The sequence below is a fragment of the Leopardus geoffroyi genome, chromosome C3, assembly GCF_018350155.1.
Source record: "Leopardus geoffroyi isolate Oge1 chromosome C3, O.geoffroyi_Oge1_pat1.0, whole genome shotgun sequence".
NCBI classification, from domain to species: domain Eukaryota; kingdom Metazoa; phylum Chordata; class Mammalia; order Carnivora; family Felidae; genus Leopardus; species Leopardus geoffroyi.
The window spans coordinates 28651702-28666034 of NC_059338.1; the positions used below are offsets into that span (position 1 = coordinate 28651702).

Consider the following 14333-nt stretch of genomic DNA (forward strand, 5'->3'; position numbering starts at 1 on the left):
GGGAGGTTCAGTAACGCACCCAAGGTCACACAGCTAATGGGCCACGGTTAAGGTTGCACACGGGTCTTTCTGGTTTTCGACTATTGCTATACTTTTTTTTTTGGAGTCAAGGGTGGCTGGAAGCTAAATCCCAACTCTGGAAGGCAAATCAGTGGCTGGAGTGATGAAGGTTTCAGAGCCGTCTGGGGCCACTCCACCCCAGGGACAGGGAAGGTTCTGGGGGTAGAGTCACTCCCAGAGAACTCCAGGCCTTTCCCCATTCCAGCAGCCTGGCCAGTCTGGGGAGGAGGCGCTGTAGGGTATCTGGGACCATCTGAGGCTTATGGGTGGTGCCCTCACCACTCCTGGGCTCTAGCCTCACACCTCCATGCGTATCCAGGCATTTCTAAGCAGAGGGCGAGAGGGGTGAGGCAGGAGGCAAAGAGTGACTATTCCCTCACCCCCAAACACACCCAAAGGGAACTGAGAGATCCTCAGGGTCTTGCCTAATGCCGTTACCCCCACCCCCACCACCAACCAGCCCTCCCATCTCCTGGCCCCCAGCCTCCTTGCTCTTCACCCCAGAGCTCAGCTTCCAGCTCCTCAAACTGCTGCCGGGTGAGCCTTGGGAGGGTAGGGGGTGTGCCTGAGGCCAATGGGGCTCAGACCCCGGAGACCTGGTGGGAACCTGGAGGCACTGGCGGACCAGTGGGGGGAAGGCTCTGCCTGCTTCCTCCTCCCCACCCCTGTGGTATCCTAGCTTCCTGTTCCTGATAACAATCGACAGCTTGGCCCAGTGGGGGTGGCCCTCTTTCTAATCCCCTCCTGCCCCCTTCTTTGATCCCCAGGGCCCCACTGCCCATTAGTGGAGATCCCGGTGGGCTTAGGGGAACAGCTGGAGCAGAGGCCAGCCTCGGGTCGCTTTCCACAGGTTGACCAGGGATTCCCAGGCTCTCCTGTGCTCCCCCCAACACACCACACCCTGTTCTGGGTACCACAGCCAACTACTACTCCAGCTCTGATCAGCCTCCTTTCGGGGAAACCACTCCCCAGAGTAAAGAAGGGTCCAGGACCAGCTGGCCCTGGAGGGTCTCCGAAGAGAGCCAGTTCCTGGTCCCCACTTCCAGGAGAAAAGACAGGCGCTGGGAGGCCTCCAGAGCTCCAGAGGGTTATCCCAACCCTCCTCCCCCTTAGGCCAGCAGCAGGCCAGCACCCTCCCCACCGCCCCTCCATTGTGCCCACCCCCTGTGTCTATTGTAAATCATTCCTTTTCTGCTGTCACCGTTTGACAGCTGAATCAGTAGTGGGAGGAAAAGAGAGGACGAGGATTGCGCATGTTGGGGCTGGGAAAGGAAGGGTGTTTGGAATGTTACAAGGGAGAAGAAGCCGCAGCAAGCATGAACCAGCTGGGCTGCTGGCCAGAAAGGGGCTTGCCGAGGCAAGGCGGGGGGTGGGGGGTGGGGGATGTGGGGTGGGCAGTGGAATCTTGGACATGGGGGCCACTTCCTAGGCCCCAGGCATCCAGATGCCCCAGAGGCGAAGAAGACATGGGAGTCCCCCCGTGTGAGGGCCAGAGACTGTCCACTATCTGTAAGTCTTCTCAATAGATGTTAGGATTTGGGGACGAGGCCTGGAGGGCTTGCGCGCGGGGGGAAAGCCCCCCAGACTCTTCTACAAGCAGCCTCTGCCATCTACTTCCGGGCTGGCTGGTCCATCTCAAACCAGAGGCAGCTGAGAGCTGGGGTGTGGCTCAGGTCCTGAAGCTGACCCTTCTGGTCTGGCCTGGGTCTTTGTGGAGCAAAGATTCCTGCTTCCTTTCTCCCCCACCCCACTCCAAGTCTGCACCCACCTCTGCTCTGAGAAGGCGTAACCTGTGCCTGACCGTGAACTCCCAAGGCTTGAGGGGGCAAGGGCTAGGGCTCTGAGGCCAAAGCAGAGGAGTAGAAATCACTGTGTGGACAGGGCCAGCTTGAACAGGAACAATGAGGCGTTCCATGTGGGACAGCTGAGCTCTGCCCAGTAAGCAGGCAGAGGCTGAATGTGACAAAGACCCAGAGGACCTGGTCTATCCCCAGGGAGCAGGGCCTTAGACCCATGGCAAAAGTGCTGGCACACAGCCAGCCCACACCCAAAGGGGCACAGGCAAGAGCCACCCGACCCCTGGTGGTGGCTGCAGGCGCGGGAGGGCAGCGTGCAGCTGGGGTGTGCGTGGGTGGCAACAAGGAGGGGCAGAGGGAGGAAGCTGGCTTCCTGAAGCCTCCTCAGCCCTCAAAGACCAACCAACAGACAGACAGACAGCTGGCAAGAGGCAGCCTGGGGGACACAGCTGCTTCAGTAAGTACCTGAAAGGGGGGAGGAGGGGTCCCTGTGGTCCTGGGTGGTGTGAACCCTGGGGAGACGGGAGGGCATCTCCAAGGAGGGTGTGAGTAACGTCGCATTGGGTGCTATAGTGCCTGGCTGGCGAATGGGTGCTGACCCAGCTGATAGCCCCGAGGTGGGGGGGAAGGGGAGCCGCAGGGGGCTGCAAGGAGAGCAGAGGCCGATGAACCCCTTTCTGCTTCGGGACAGCCTCTATCATCCACATCTGCACGGGGCCCACTCTGTCCCCTCACCTCTGTCCCTGCGGGCTTAGCAACTCTAACACCGCCCCCGCTCCTCAGAAGCTGTGACCTGGCTCTGGAAGATAGGGACTGTCCCCCAAGAGGAGATGGCCCCACCACCTCCATGCCCCCTCTTGTGCCCCCAGCTGTCGCCTCACCATGCTCAAGGGCTTGGTGAGGCCATTTCCTGTGACAGTTACAGAGGCGGGAGATGGGGGGGATGGGCAGAGGAGGAAGGAAACACCCCACCACCACCCCCAGCCTACCTCCCTGGACAGAGACCCCAGAAGCCAGAATGAACTCGGAAGCTGCCAGCGGTTAGGACAGGGTCTACAAGGGTCCCCAACTGGCTCCAACGATTCGAGAGGCCTTAAACCTTTCATTTCAGAGAAGGCCTAGACTAGAGGTGGTTTCTGTGAGCCTTCTCTCTCCCTTCTACACAGAACAAAATTGTTTGTGTTTCCTCCCTTGCCTTCTTTCACTTGGGTCCCAGTTTAGAGCCCCTTGTACTCTTGCTTTGAGCGGCCTCTCTTCCCCTCTCTCCTTCCTTCTGAAGGCTTTCCTGCCCTCCCCCACAGTCTCTACCCCTTGTTGGGCCCCTACTCCAATCTCAGACTGCCCACCACCCTGGGTCCCCCCCCGCCTAGAGATCCTGGCCTTCCCGCAGCGAAAATGACATTGCTGCTCGGAGAACAGAAGACACCTCAGTAAAAACAGAGGTACCAGAAAACAGGCAGCTGGCCAGGACTTGGGAGCCTTCTCCTGGCCGGTCAGACAGGCCAGAGGGCAACAGCTGAGGGCTCCTGTCTTTCAGGTGAACCTCATGGCTGAGTAAGCCTCCCCTGGGCCCAGCACCCCACCCAGCATGGTCCAGGACCGTGGCGGGGGTGCTCCAGAGCACGGCTGCCGACCTGGTCTTTGGGGGCAGCCATGACCCAGCCTCCACCCACCAAAGCACCAGCCAAGAAGCATGTGCGACTGCAGGAGAGGTGAGATCTTTCCTGGGAGTGGAGGGGGGGGGGGGTGCTTCCCAGCTCTGAGACTGTGCCCCATTCCTTCCATCTGCCTCTCCAGCTCTGACAGCTGAGTCCAGAGGGCCCTCAGCTGTTGACTCCAATCTGGAAAAGGAAACCACATGTGTTCATTTGCATGTCCTTTGCATGTCCTTTACATGTCTGGGGCATAAAGTGTCATGTCAACCTCGTGCCTGTTTCCGAAACCCCAAGATGGGCTGAGTAGCCAGCCCCTGGAGCAGGGCTTTCTTGGGTCTGGATGTAGGTCTGACCTTTGGAGGCCAGGGAGGAATGGGCAGGGGTGGGCAGGTGGAGAGAACAGTTGGGTTCAAGGCTGCCCCAATCGGACAAAAGAAGGGCATGTAGCAGGGTCCTGAACCTGGAGCCCACTGGGCCTGTGGGTCAAGGGGAAAACAAGGAGCAGCCTCCTCGGGCGTGCCCTCTAACAATAATAATGGTTAGAGCAGCGACGTTCTTGGGCACTCACTAGGCATTGGTTGTTCGTGCTTGCAGGCGAGGCTCCAATGTGGCTCTGATGCTGGATGTGAGGTCCCTGGGAGCTGTAGAGCCCATTTGCTCAGTGAACACACCCCGGGAGGTCACCCTACACTTTCTGCGCACAGCTGGACACCCCCTCACCCGCTGGGCCCTGCAGCACCAGCCACCCAGCCCCAAGCAGCTGGAAGAGGAATTCCTGGTAAGAACTTGGGGTCTCCTCGGCGTCCATCCGCCCTTCTGAATCAGAGACAGCCAGCTGGCACCATACTATCTTGGGTACTGCAGGATGCCTCCTCTTTGGGACCTCAGGAAAGGGAACCCTAGGATCAGGGGAGAAAACTGCCCCATGCTCCCTCTTCTGCCCTCCACCCCATCCAGACCTACTGAAGCCAGGAGAGTAGAGGAAGGGCCCAGCTCTACCAGATAAGGGGGGGAAGGGGGCAAAGGAGGCTGGGAAGATGTATCGGCTATATTCACTCATTTCCTCCCTCTGCCAGAAGATCCCCTCAAACTTTGTCAACTCTGAAGATCTGGATATTCCTGGCCACGCCTCCAAGGACCGATATAAGACCATCTTGCCAAGTAAGACGTGCGGCGGGCTTCAAGGGAGGTGATGCTGTCCCTGGGGCTGGACAGGTTCAGGAGTCGACACCCAGCCTCAGCCAGGCAAGAGCTCCCTCACATAGAGCATTTTCTTTCAGCAGAGAAACACCAATACCATCCCTGGGCTGGGCAGGGATCATAACCACAGTGAGAATACAGCAACTCATATTTGCAGATGCTTACCTTGGGCCAGGTGGTGCTGGGAGTCGCTGATGTTAACTCATTTCTCAAAACGACCCCAGGGAGTAGATTTGGAATCACAGAAAAGTTGCCTCGGGCATAACTTGCCCGAGGTCACAGCTTCTTTCTCCTCTTCCTCCACTGTGGGAAATGCCCAGCAGAGGTCTGCAGTGGCAAAGGCACCATCAGGATGGCTCCCAGAGAGAGGGTTTCGAGCAAGTCAAATGCAGGGACTCTGCAAAAGAGCAGTGAGAGAGTTTGGAGATGGGAGTCCTGGGGCTGTAAGGGGTTGACCCTGCAAGCTCAAAGGGCCCAGGGATCAGCACCTCCTGCTTTGCAGAGGCAAGCAGGAAACCCTCAGAGACTCTCCCCCTCCCCCCACTCAGAGAAGCCTTGTTTGGCCCACCCATCTCCAGCAACTCCTTGTCTGGAGGCCTTAGCTCACCACTCCCAGCTCCTGCGGTGACAGCCATTTGCCCGCAGGGGTGGGTCAGCACTCATCGAATGGGGGTGGGGGGGGTGGGGAGGGAGCAGCCCTTGTTCTTGATCTAAGTCTAACCAGTCTCCCCCCGCTGCCCATCCCCCCCACCCCCCTCACTCCCCAACACCCCCTCACCCCCCCACTCCCAGCCAGGAGGGAAGTCTCCCTGCAATTCTCCTCCGTCCAGAACCAAGCCAGCACTGGCAGAGCTCATCTCCTTTCCTTACAAGCTAACTTCTTCATTCCAGCTTGGATTGGATCTCCCCACTTCGAGGGAGAGGCTGGCACGCCCAGTGGCAGAATGAAACCCGACTTTTGGTCCCACGTCACCACTGCGGGATTTGGGGCTAGTCGCTCATCCAAATCTCATATTCATCATCAGAAAGAAACTCTTCCTGGGGCGCCTGGGTGGCTCAGTCCGTTGGGCATCTGACTCTTTATTTCAGCTCAGGTCATGATCCCAGGGTCGTGGGATGGAGCCTAGTGTTGGGCTCAGCACTGAGCATGGAACCTGCTTAAGATTCTCTCTCTCTCTCTCTCTCTCTCTGTGTGTGTCTCCCTCTGCCCCTCTCCCTGCCTCACGCTTTCTCTCTCTCTAAAATAAATTTAGAAAGGAAAAAAACTTTTCCTCTGTGACCCCTCTTTTTCCTCCCTTGCCTTATTGGTACAATTGTGCTCTATCCTCTTCCTGACTTCAAGGCTAGAATATTTCAGTAACTGCCCATTAGGGTCTCTGAGGCCCCATTCCCTTTCCTCAATCGTCCTGCACGGCACCACGCAGTTAGCCTTCCCCAGTTATTCCTTTGAACATGTCACTCTACTGCTCAGAAACATTCCGTGGCTCCTTAATGTCTGCATATAAAGTAATTTAGGGGGTCTCTGACCACCTGCAATACACAGGGTACTGTGATACGCACAGGAACTCACCTCTTCCTGACCCTGTTGGGAGTGCGCCTTAGTTGGTCCCCTTTTGACCTCTGACCTCTGCTGATTTTAACTTCCTAGATCCCCAGAGCCGTGTCTGTCTAGGCCGGGCACAGAGCCAAGAAGACGGAGACTACATCAATGCCAACTACATCCGAGTGAGTGGCCTCGCTGGGGCTGCCGCGCAGGGAACGGGGGTGGGGTTGGGGGGTGCGCTGTGTTTGAGGACATCCCCAGAGAATATCGTCCAGCTGTGGGTTCCTGCTCTAAATCACTACTGCCATGCCCCTCCCCCCCCCCCAATATGGGACAGACACCAAAGAGGCCCCAAGACACCAACCGAGAAAACAGAGCAGATGTTAGGCTGAAAAGAAGAAACCACCCAGTCTCCTTAACGCACGTTATCACATCATCCCTTTACACATGGAGGAAGTTGCCCTGTTGAACTCACTCCCTCGTAGCCCCAGGGCTCCTGGCTGTTAGGTCTGCACGGAAGGTGCTAGCACAAATAGGAATGCTCCCCTGCCTCCCTTTTCTCTCTCTCTCCCCTTAACTGCCTCCCAAAACAGCCCCTCCTTTGAGGAAATGGTTTAACATCAAACTATAGGAACCAGGGAGGCAAGGCAGCCTCTCTACCCCAGCTTCCCACCTCTACTGGCCCGAAGTAGATGTAAAAGTGGCGCCCTCTAGTGGCTCCAAGTGGCTAGGACAGAGGTCAGAGGTGCCAAGAGGTTGAAAGCTGTTAGCCCGGGACTCTGCAAATCTCCTATTTGCTGGCAGAAATTTAGTGAACAGTGGTCTGTCTGGATTTCATCGTCTTGAGGAGCTGAGATTCCGACCGGGAGAGAAAAGGGCTAGCAAGAATGTGCCACGTCTTGCTACTCAATATATATACAAGTAATAGTAAACGTGAAACATTCACTCAACCAATGTTGAACACTGTTTTCTTATTTTGTGCTAGTAGAAAGCAATAGGGGAGGAAGGGAACAAACATTTCCAAAGGACCTGATAGCGCTAGACCCGCAATATGATTTGTTGAATATGGTTTGTGCTACATTCTTGCAAGATAGCTATTGTGCCCAATTTACAGATGAGAAAGCTGAGGCTTAACGGAGGCTAGGTAACCTGCTTGTGGTGGCAGAGCTAGTAAGCAGCAGAACAGAGATTTGAACCCACGTGTTCCTCCCTCCAGAGCCTGTGTCCTTTCCACCACGTGCCTTCCAGTGTGTGCACGGGTATGTCCGGGTGTGTATGTTCAGTGTCTTCAGCCTGACCCCAGGACCCCCGGAGTCCAGGATTTCCCTGGGGCTCTACTCTCACTGCTTCCCACCCTTCCTTTTATGCATCCATCTCCCCAGGGCTACGACGGGCAGGAGAAGGTCTACATTGCGACCCAGGGCCCCATGCCCAACACCGTATCAGACTTCTGGGAGATGGTGTGGCAGGAAGAAGTGTCACTCATTGTCATGCTCACTCAGCTCCGAGAAGGCAAGGAGGTAGGAGGTGGAGTCACAGTCCTCAGTGAACCCAGAAAAGGCTACTTCTTACCCCACAACACATGCCCCGACTCAGGGCAGCTTGGGACTAGGGCCTCTCCCGGAAGCTGACAATACCTATAGCCAGGCCCAGTTTGAACTTCTCAGAAAAGTTTCTGAGATATACACCATCGGGGCTCTCCACAGCCAGAATGGGGGGTGGGGTAAGCACTTCACCTGCAGGAGAGCCCAGCCCCTGGGTACTGACCCAGGCAGCGTGGAGCCCCTCCGATGGGGGAGGGAAATGGGGAGGGGACCCCACTTCCTTCTCTGCTGTCCTGGCCCCCCCGCTCCAGCTGATAGACACTTCCCCCTTCTGACTCCCAGCTCCCTCCCTCCTAGAAATGTGTCCACTACTGGCCCACAGAAGAGGAAACCTATGGACCCTTCCGGATCCGCATCCAAGGCACAAAAGAATGTCCAGAATACACCGTGCGGCAGCTCACCATCCAGGTACAGGGAGGTCAGGCTGTCTCCAGCATCGCTGAAACTCAGGCCTGACCTTTACTGGGATCCAAGGGTTTATTCATCGAAACCTTCTTGAACGCACATCTAGAAGAAGAGCTTGAGGCAAAGAGCAAGAGAACGTGGGTACCGCCCTAGTCTAACAGGGCAGAGCCAACTAGCCAAGCAGAAACCACCGGGAAGGCCCATCTGCCCATCCGTGCTGAATGGCCCAGGAGAGGAGAGGAGGGGTCCCAGAGTCATGCTGAAGGAACCACCGGAAGTCCAGGCAGATGTATAATGACACATGTGAAGTGCTTTAAAATGCCTTCTATTATCATATAGTACTTTATACTTTTCAAAGCATTTCTTTCTCAACTCCTTATCCTCCAAGCATCCTGAGAAGCAAACCAATAAGATATCACGGTCTCCTTCTTCTAAGTAAATGAGGTTAAGGGACTTGCCCAAAGTCATATGCTAGTTAGAAGCACAGCCAGGACTTGAACTTGGGTCTTCCCCCGCTCCCTGGACAGCATTCCCTCAGCATTCCCCCAGCATTTCAGAGGAGGGAATGGTGGAGTATGATGAGCAGGAGAAGGGCTGACCTGGCCTGCTCGGGGTCCGTGACTGTCCCAGGGGGGAGTTCTAGCCCTTGCCCTCCTCTGGTGCCAGAGAAGAAGGCTGCCAGGGCCCCCTACCCTGACCTTGGTTCTCATGCCTTGTTCCTATGCCAGCACCAGGAGGAGTGCCGGGTAGTGAAACATGTCCTCTTCTCTGCCTGGCCTGATCACCAGACCCCAGAATCGGCTGGGCCTCTGCTGCGCCTGGTGGCCGAGGTGGAGGAAAGCCCAGAGACAGCTGCCAACACTGGGCCCATCGTAGTCCACTGCAGGTATGTGGCCCCGCCCTCCCCAGCAGCCTATGAGCAGGTGCCCCTTTCCCTGCCATTGGGTCTCTCCTTGGAAGGGGTCTAAGAAGGACAGCACCGGGCAGGCCCAAGTCTTACCTCGGATGGGAATCTCTAGGTCATTCAGCAAGTGCTCTGTTCTCATTCTCTCCTTCATGCAGAACCTGGCCATCTGGGCTGGACATTCAGGTACAAGCCAGAGAGGGGACAGAACATTGGAAAGCTTCCCAGTCTTCTGGGGAGGGAGATAAACATGGTCCCCCGTGTTGAGAAATTCATTTATTTTTTAATTTTTTTTTTAAATTTAATGTTTTACTTTTGAGAGAGAGGGACAGACAGTGTGAGCAGGGGAGGGGCAGAGAGAGGGAGACACAGAATCTGAAGCAGCCTCCAGGCTCTGAGCCGTCAGCACAGAGCCCGATGCGGGGCTAGAACTCACAAACTGTGAGGTCATGGCCTGAGCTGAAGTCGGATGCTTAATCGACGGAGCCACCCGGGTGCTCCGAGAAACTCATTTATTCAACAACTATTGATTGAGAACGAGTTACTGTCAGGCACAGTGTTAGATGCTGAGGAGACAGCTCAGTTTCTGCCCGGCTGGGTTTATAGTCTGGTGGGAAAGACAGCAGATCAAATGATTAAGCACAGCACAGTGGGAGGTGTAGGGGAGCACAGAACCAAGTCGCCCATCCCAGACTGGCCAGAGAAGGTTTTCCAGGAGAAAGGACATCAAACTAAGCTAAAATCTGAAAGGTGAATTCATCAAGTGAAGAGTGGAAAGAGGAAGCGTTCCAGGCAGATGGAACAGCATGTGCAAAGGCTCCGAGATGAATTTATTTTTTTTTAAGAGAGAGAGAGAGCACAAGCAAGGGAGAGGAGCAGAGGGAGAGGAGCTTCACACTCAGCAAGGGGGCCCTACGTGGGGCTCGATCCCATGCCCTTGGATCATGACCTGAGCTGAAATCAGGAGTCTGATGCTCAGCTGGCTAAGACCCCCAGGCACCCCCTGAGATGAAATTTGTAAATGGACATTGCTGGGAGCAGAGTTAGAAGATGGGGGCTTGGAGGTCATGTGGGGGAAGGGAAGGAGAGTGATGAGAGAGCAGTCTGGAAGGCCAGATCACAAGGGGCCTCATAAGACTAGCTAAGTGCCATTTCAAAGGAACGCTTTGGCTACAGGGTAAGAATCTGATTGGGGTGGGGTGGAGTGGGGTGGGGTGGGGGGTACCACGGGGGACAAGCTTACGAGAAGGTAACCAGGGTACATACCCTGAATAGAACATACTGGCACAAGTATAGACAGAGGGGGCCCATGAGCCTCTTCCCCACAGGGCGCACCTGGACATAAGTGTTGGGAGGTCGTGAGTGGCTTCTATCGGGGCTTCAGATAAGAAGCCTTCCCAAAGACAGGGAGTCCTCGAAAAGGTTTTGGAACAAAGGGCAAGACACAGCAGCGTGGAGGGGACAGCTGTGGGAGGGACCCGAGGTGGGAGAAGGGGGCTGAGTGTCAGCAGCTGTGGAGATGGTGTCCTGGTCAGACAAGCAGGGCTCAAGGGCTCAACAAGGCCAAAGGCAACGCGGACAGTTGGAAACCACTGCCCGCCGCTAAGCAGAAGAGAGCTCCTCGAAATGTCCACGGGGGCTGGAGGGTGACCTGGGATAGGTTTATGGTGAGGCTAGACGAAGTGCAAACTGCTCCAGAGCCAGCTCTAAGCTGTGAAGGTGGTGCTACCTTTCTCCGCCCTCATGTCCCCACCCCCAAAATAGGGGGCCCTAAGTCCCTACGGCTTTCTCTGTAGTCTGAGCCCTGGCCCCCATGTTCTCTGGTCTCCTGTGACCTCCCTGTCCCCTCCCTGGCTGTACCCAGTGCAGGGATTGGCCGGACTGGCTGCTTCATCGCCACCAGAATTGGCTGTCAACAGCTGAAGGCCCGAGGGGAAGTGGACATTCTGGGTATCGTGTGCCAACTGCGGCTGGACAGGTGGGTCTATGAACGTAAACAGGACTAACGACGTGAAGGAGTGGCATCAGTGCTTCCTGGGCACCAGGGCACTTAGAGGCTCATCACCATCAAGCACTTCCTTCCGGAAAGGAAAGGGCCCATTGCTTAAAGAGCGGTTTCCTTGTGCAACTAACACCCAGGAAAGAATCTCTATCTAAAATTTTAGCTTGGCGGCCTAGAATTAAATATGCCACTCTGCGGATATCTGAGCCTTGTATCTTTTTTGGTTTTTGGTTGTGGTTTTCCAAATCCCCTGCTCAGGGAAAGGTGGAAGGATAGGGTGTGGTTGGTCCTAGACACCAGGCGAGCACAGATACTGCACAGGAGCCCTCTGCATCTGGAGACCGGGAACCGCGGCGCCAATTCTGAGTTGCATCTCACTGAGCCATCACTGTATTTCTCTGGGCCCCCGTTTCTTCATCTAGAGAGAAACGACGGCTCCTTCCCCAGGAGCCGCGTTAAGGAATGAGTTAATGCATAGGGAACATGTTTTTTCAAAGATGAGAACCTACTGTACAAATATACAGAATTATTATTTTTACTTTTAAGACAGGGAGGAAGAAACCTCGAGGCTCAGGAATATTCCTGGCCTGGCCTGAGGAATCAGGGGCCTGGCGCTGCCCCAGGAGCCGATGGGTCAGAGAGGAAAAAGTTCTCCTCCTGGGCACAGCTAGCAATGGGGCCCAGCCCTGAGTAAGGGGTGGGGGGGGGGGGGAGGGGGATGGCTTCGCTCGTGGGGAAGGTCTGAGGGGCAGAAAAAGGAGAAAGCCCAAAGGATGAACATATGTGAAGGGGTCGACAGGTTCTTTGGGAGACTCTCCCTGCAGAACTATGGGATGCTTGACTCGCCCCTCCTGTGCTCATGGTCTCTGCATATTCTCCTTGCAGGGGCGGGATGATCCAGACCACAGAGCAATATCAGTTCCTGCACCACACCCTGGCCCTGTATGCAGCCCAGCTACCGGAGGAGCCCTGCCCCTGACCGCTGGTACCTCCACCAGCCCAGCTGCCAGATCCCCCCACGCCTGGGCAGGTGGTTCTGGGGAAAGTGGGCCTTGTGATCTGAGGGATCCCCTGGGCGGGCATGGGGAAGGGGTGCTTCCTCAGCGGGCACATGCGGTCACAGGAAGTTGCATCGGCAAGAACTGGGACCAGACTCCAGGTCTTTACCACCGGCCACTCTTCTGCTTCCTCTAGTAGCCCCAAGTGGACACTTGGGGGAACCTCCCGTGTCTCTCTGAACTTCGAGCTAGGAACTGGCATTTATGAGACAGCCGAGAAAGGACCAGTGTCCCAGTCTTGTCTAAAGTGTTCTGTGAGCTTCATCTCTCCGTCTACGACATGGGCATTAAGTGCTTTGCTGCCATAGGGAAAAGTAATCAGAGAAGCTCCCAGAAGCCGCTCCAGCTGTATCCCCTTCCTGGGCCTGGCAAGAGAGTAATCCCAAGCTCATCTTCCACCTGGGCCCTGCCCAAGAACTGGCCAGATGCAGGAGCTGGGAAAAGTCTGGTCCTGACCGTGGCCAAGTTCTCAACCTCCCGGCAGTGACTTTCTGCTTCCTCACCCCACGTCTGTGAGGGCTGGATACCCCCCAAAGAGAACAAGGACCCAGACTACCCCTGTGCCCACACCTGTGTCCTGGGATCAGGCTACAGAGGTGACCAGGCCAGGCATTTGAGACTTTTGGAGGAGGGAAAGTATGGCGACCCCTCAAAGGCCCAGAGGGCTGCCCCTGCCTCCATAATTGCCAGCCACTCACCCCAGCTACTCCCGAGAGAGGCCCAGCATCTTCTGTCATCCTTTCATGACCTCAGAAGGTACCCTGGGTACCAGGAGGCATAAAAGAACGAACGGTGAGGAAGAAACAAGGAGCAAGAAACAAGAAACTCCTGCGCCCTGCCCCCATCCACCCCTGCATTTGCAGAGTACAGCTGGAGAGCCTGGCTGTTTCCATGAACTATCTGGGTGAAGCGCCGCACGCAGACCAGGGGCCTCAGCCTGGGACCGCAGAGTTGGGACCCTCATAGCCTCTCCCGGAGAACTAATTCCTTTCATCATCTCGGCACCAATACAATTTCCAGGGCACCCAAGATCTATCTCAGGGCTCACCTACACTCCCCAGGAAGGCATCCAGATCCTTGGTCCTTGAATCCAAAATGAGCTGCCTGTGGGGATGAAGAAAGGCGCCATCTCTCCGGGCACTCAGCCCCTGGGGTCTGCCTTGACTGATGCCAGCTCTCTGTGGAACCCCCCAAGGAGCTGGATCCTGGCGAGCAGCTGGGCCTCCTTATTCACGACATCGCTTCTGAAGCACGTGCAACGTTGAAACTGATGTTAATTTTCTTAACACTTCCGCTTGGTCTTACAATGGAATTCTTCCTTCCTTACAGCCCCAGGAATGGCTCACCTGCTCCTAACCCCTTTGGGAGGCACTCGCAGCCTGTGCCTGTGAAGGAGGGCACAGAGCTCTCAAGTGCCTGATCCTGCCCTGAGCTCAGACCCAACTGGGAGGGAAGCAGGTGCGTGGCCGTAGACCCACAGGCTCCCCACCCTCTAACTGTGGCCCCAACCCCATTCTAGAACTTAGTAAAAACTCTGGAAAAGGAACCAAGTGGGAGAATAAAAACCTTTTGGATGACTGATTCATTCCTTCTTTCCATCTTTTTCTCAGGCCTCTTTATAGCAAGAGAGTAAGACCCCAGAGACCCAGGAATAGGCTGCCGATCCTTATCCCAGGATATGCACTTTTCTAGCAACTTCTTGAGACACATCAAACAAAGTGACACAGTAGTCGGTTTAGGAAATGGGACAGAGGTGCACCTTAGGAGCTGGACGGGAACCTATAAAGGGCAGAAGCTAGAAAGATGATACTCTGTGATCCCTGTGTTTCAAGACCAATGATCAAATGATCATTTGGTCATCTTGGGTAGGTTTGACATATGGTTTGACAGTTTATGCACCTTTAGCCAGAACAAGAGACTACACCTGAGTGTGTTTGAAAACCTGATTCTAAAGAGCACTCCTCCTAGGTGGGAGGTTTGCCCTGATGCCTGGAACTACGGGGGGAACAGCCAGCCCCTGGGTTCAGCAGCCCTGTGGCTAGGGAGGCATCTCTGCCTGCCTTACATCTCCCACCATCAGTTCTCCTCCTGAAGAAAACTTTGACT

General features: G+C 55.6%; 1 protein-coding gene across 1 annotated transcript; it reads left to right on the forward strand.

Annotated features, from left to right (window-relative positions):
• Positions 1 to 1227: 1227 nt before the first annotated feature.
• On the forward strand, positions 1228 to 13808 carry PTPN7 (protein tyrosine phosphatase non-receptor type 7). Its single transcript, XM_045456494.1, is given in 13 exon segments — positions 1228 to 1430; positions 1432 to 1573; positions 3378 to 3438; positions 3440 to 3568; positions 4106 to 4289; positions 4588 to 4672; positions 6360 to 6436; positions 7637 to 7774; positions 8156 to 8266; positions 8992 to 9149; positions 11032 to 11145; positions 12055 to 12172; positions 12364 to 13808. Coding segments are annotated over 12 exon segments (1410 nt in total). The 5' UTR covers positions 1228 to 1313; the 3' UTR covers positions 12149 to 12172; positions 12364 to 13808.
• The last annotated feature ends 525 nt before the right edge of the window (positions 13809 to 14333 follow it).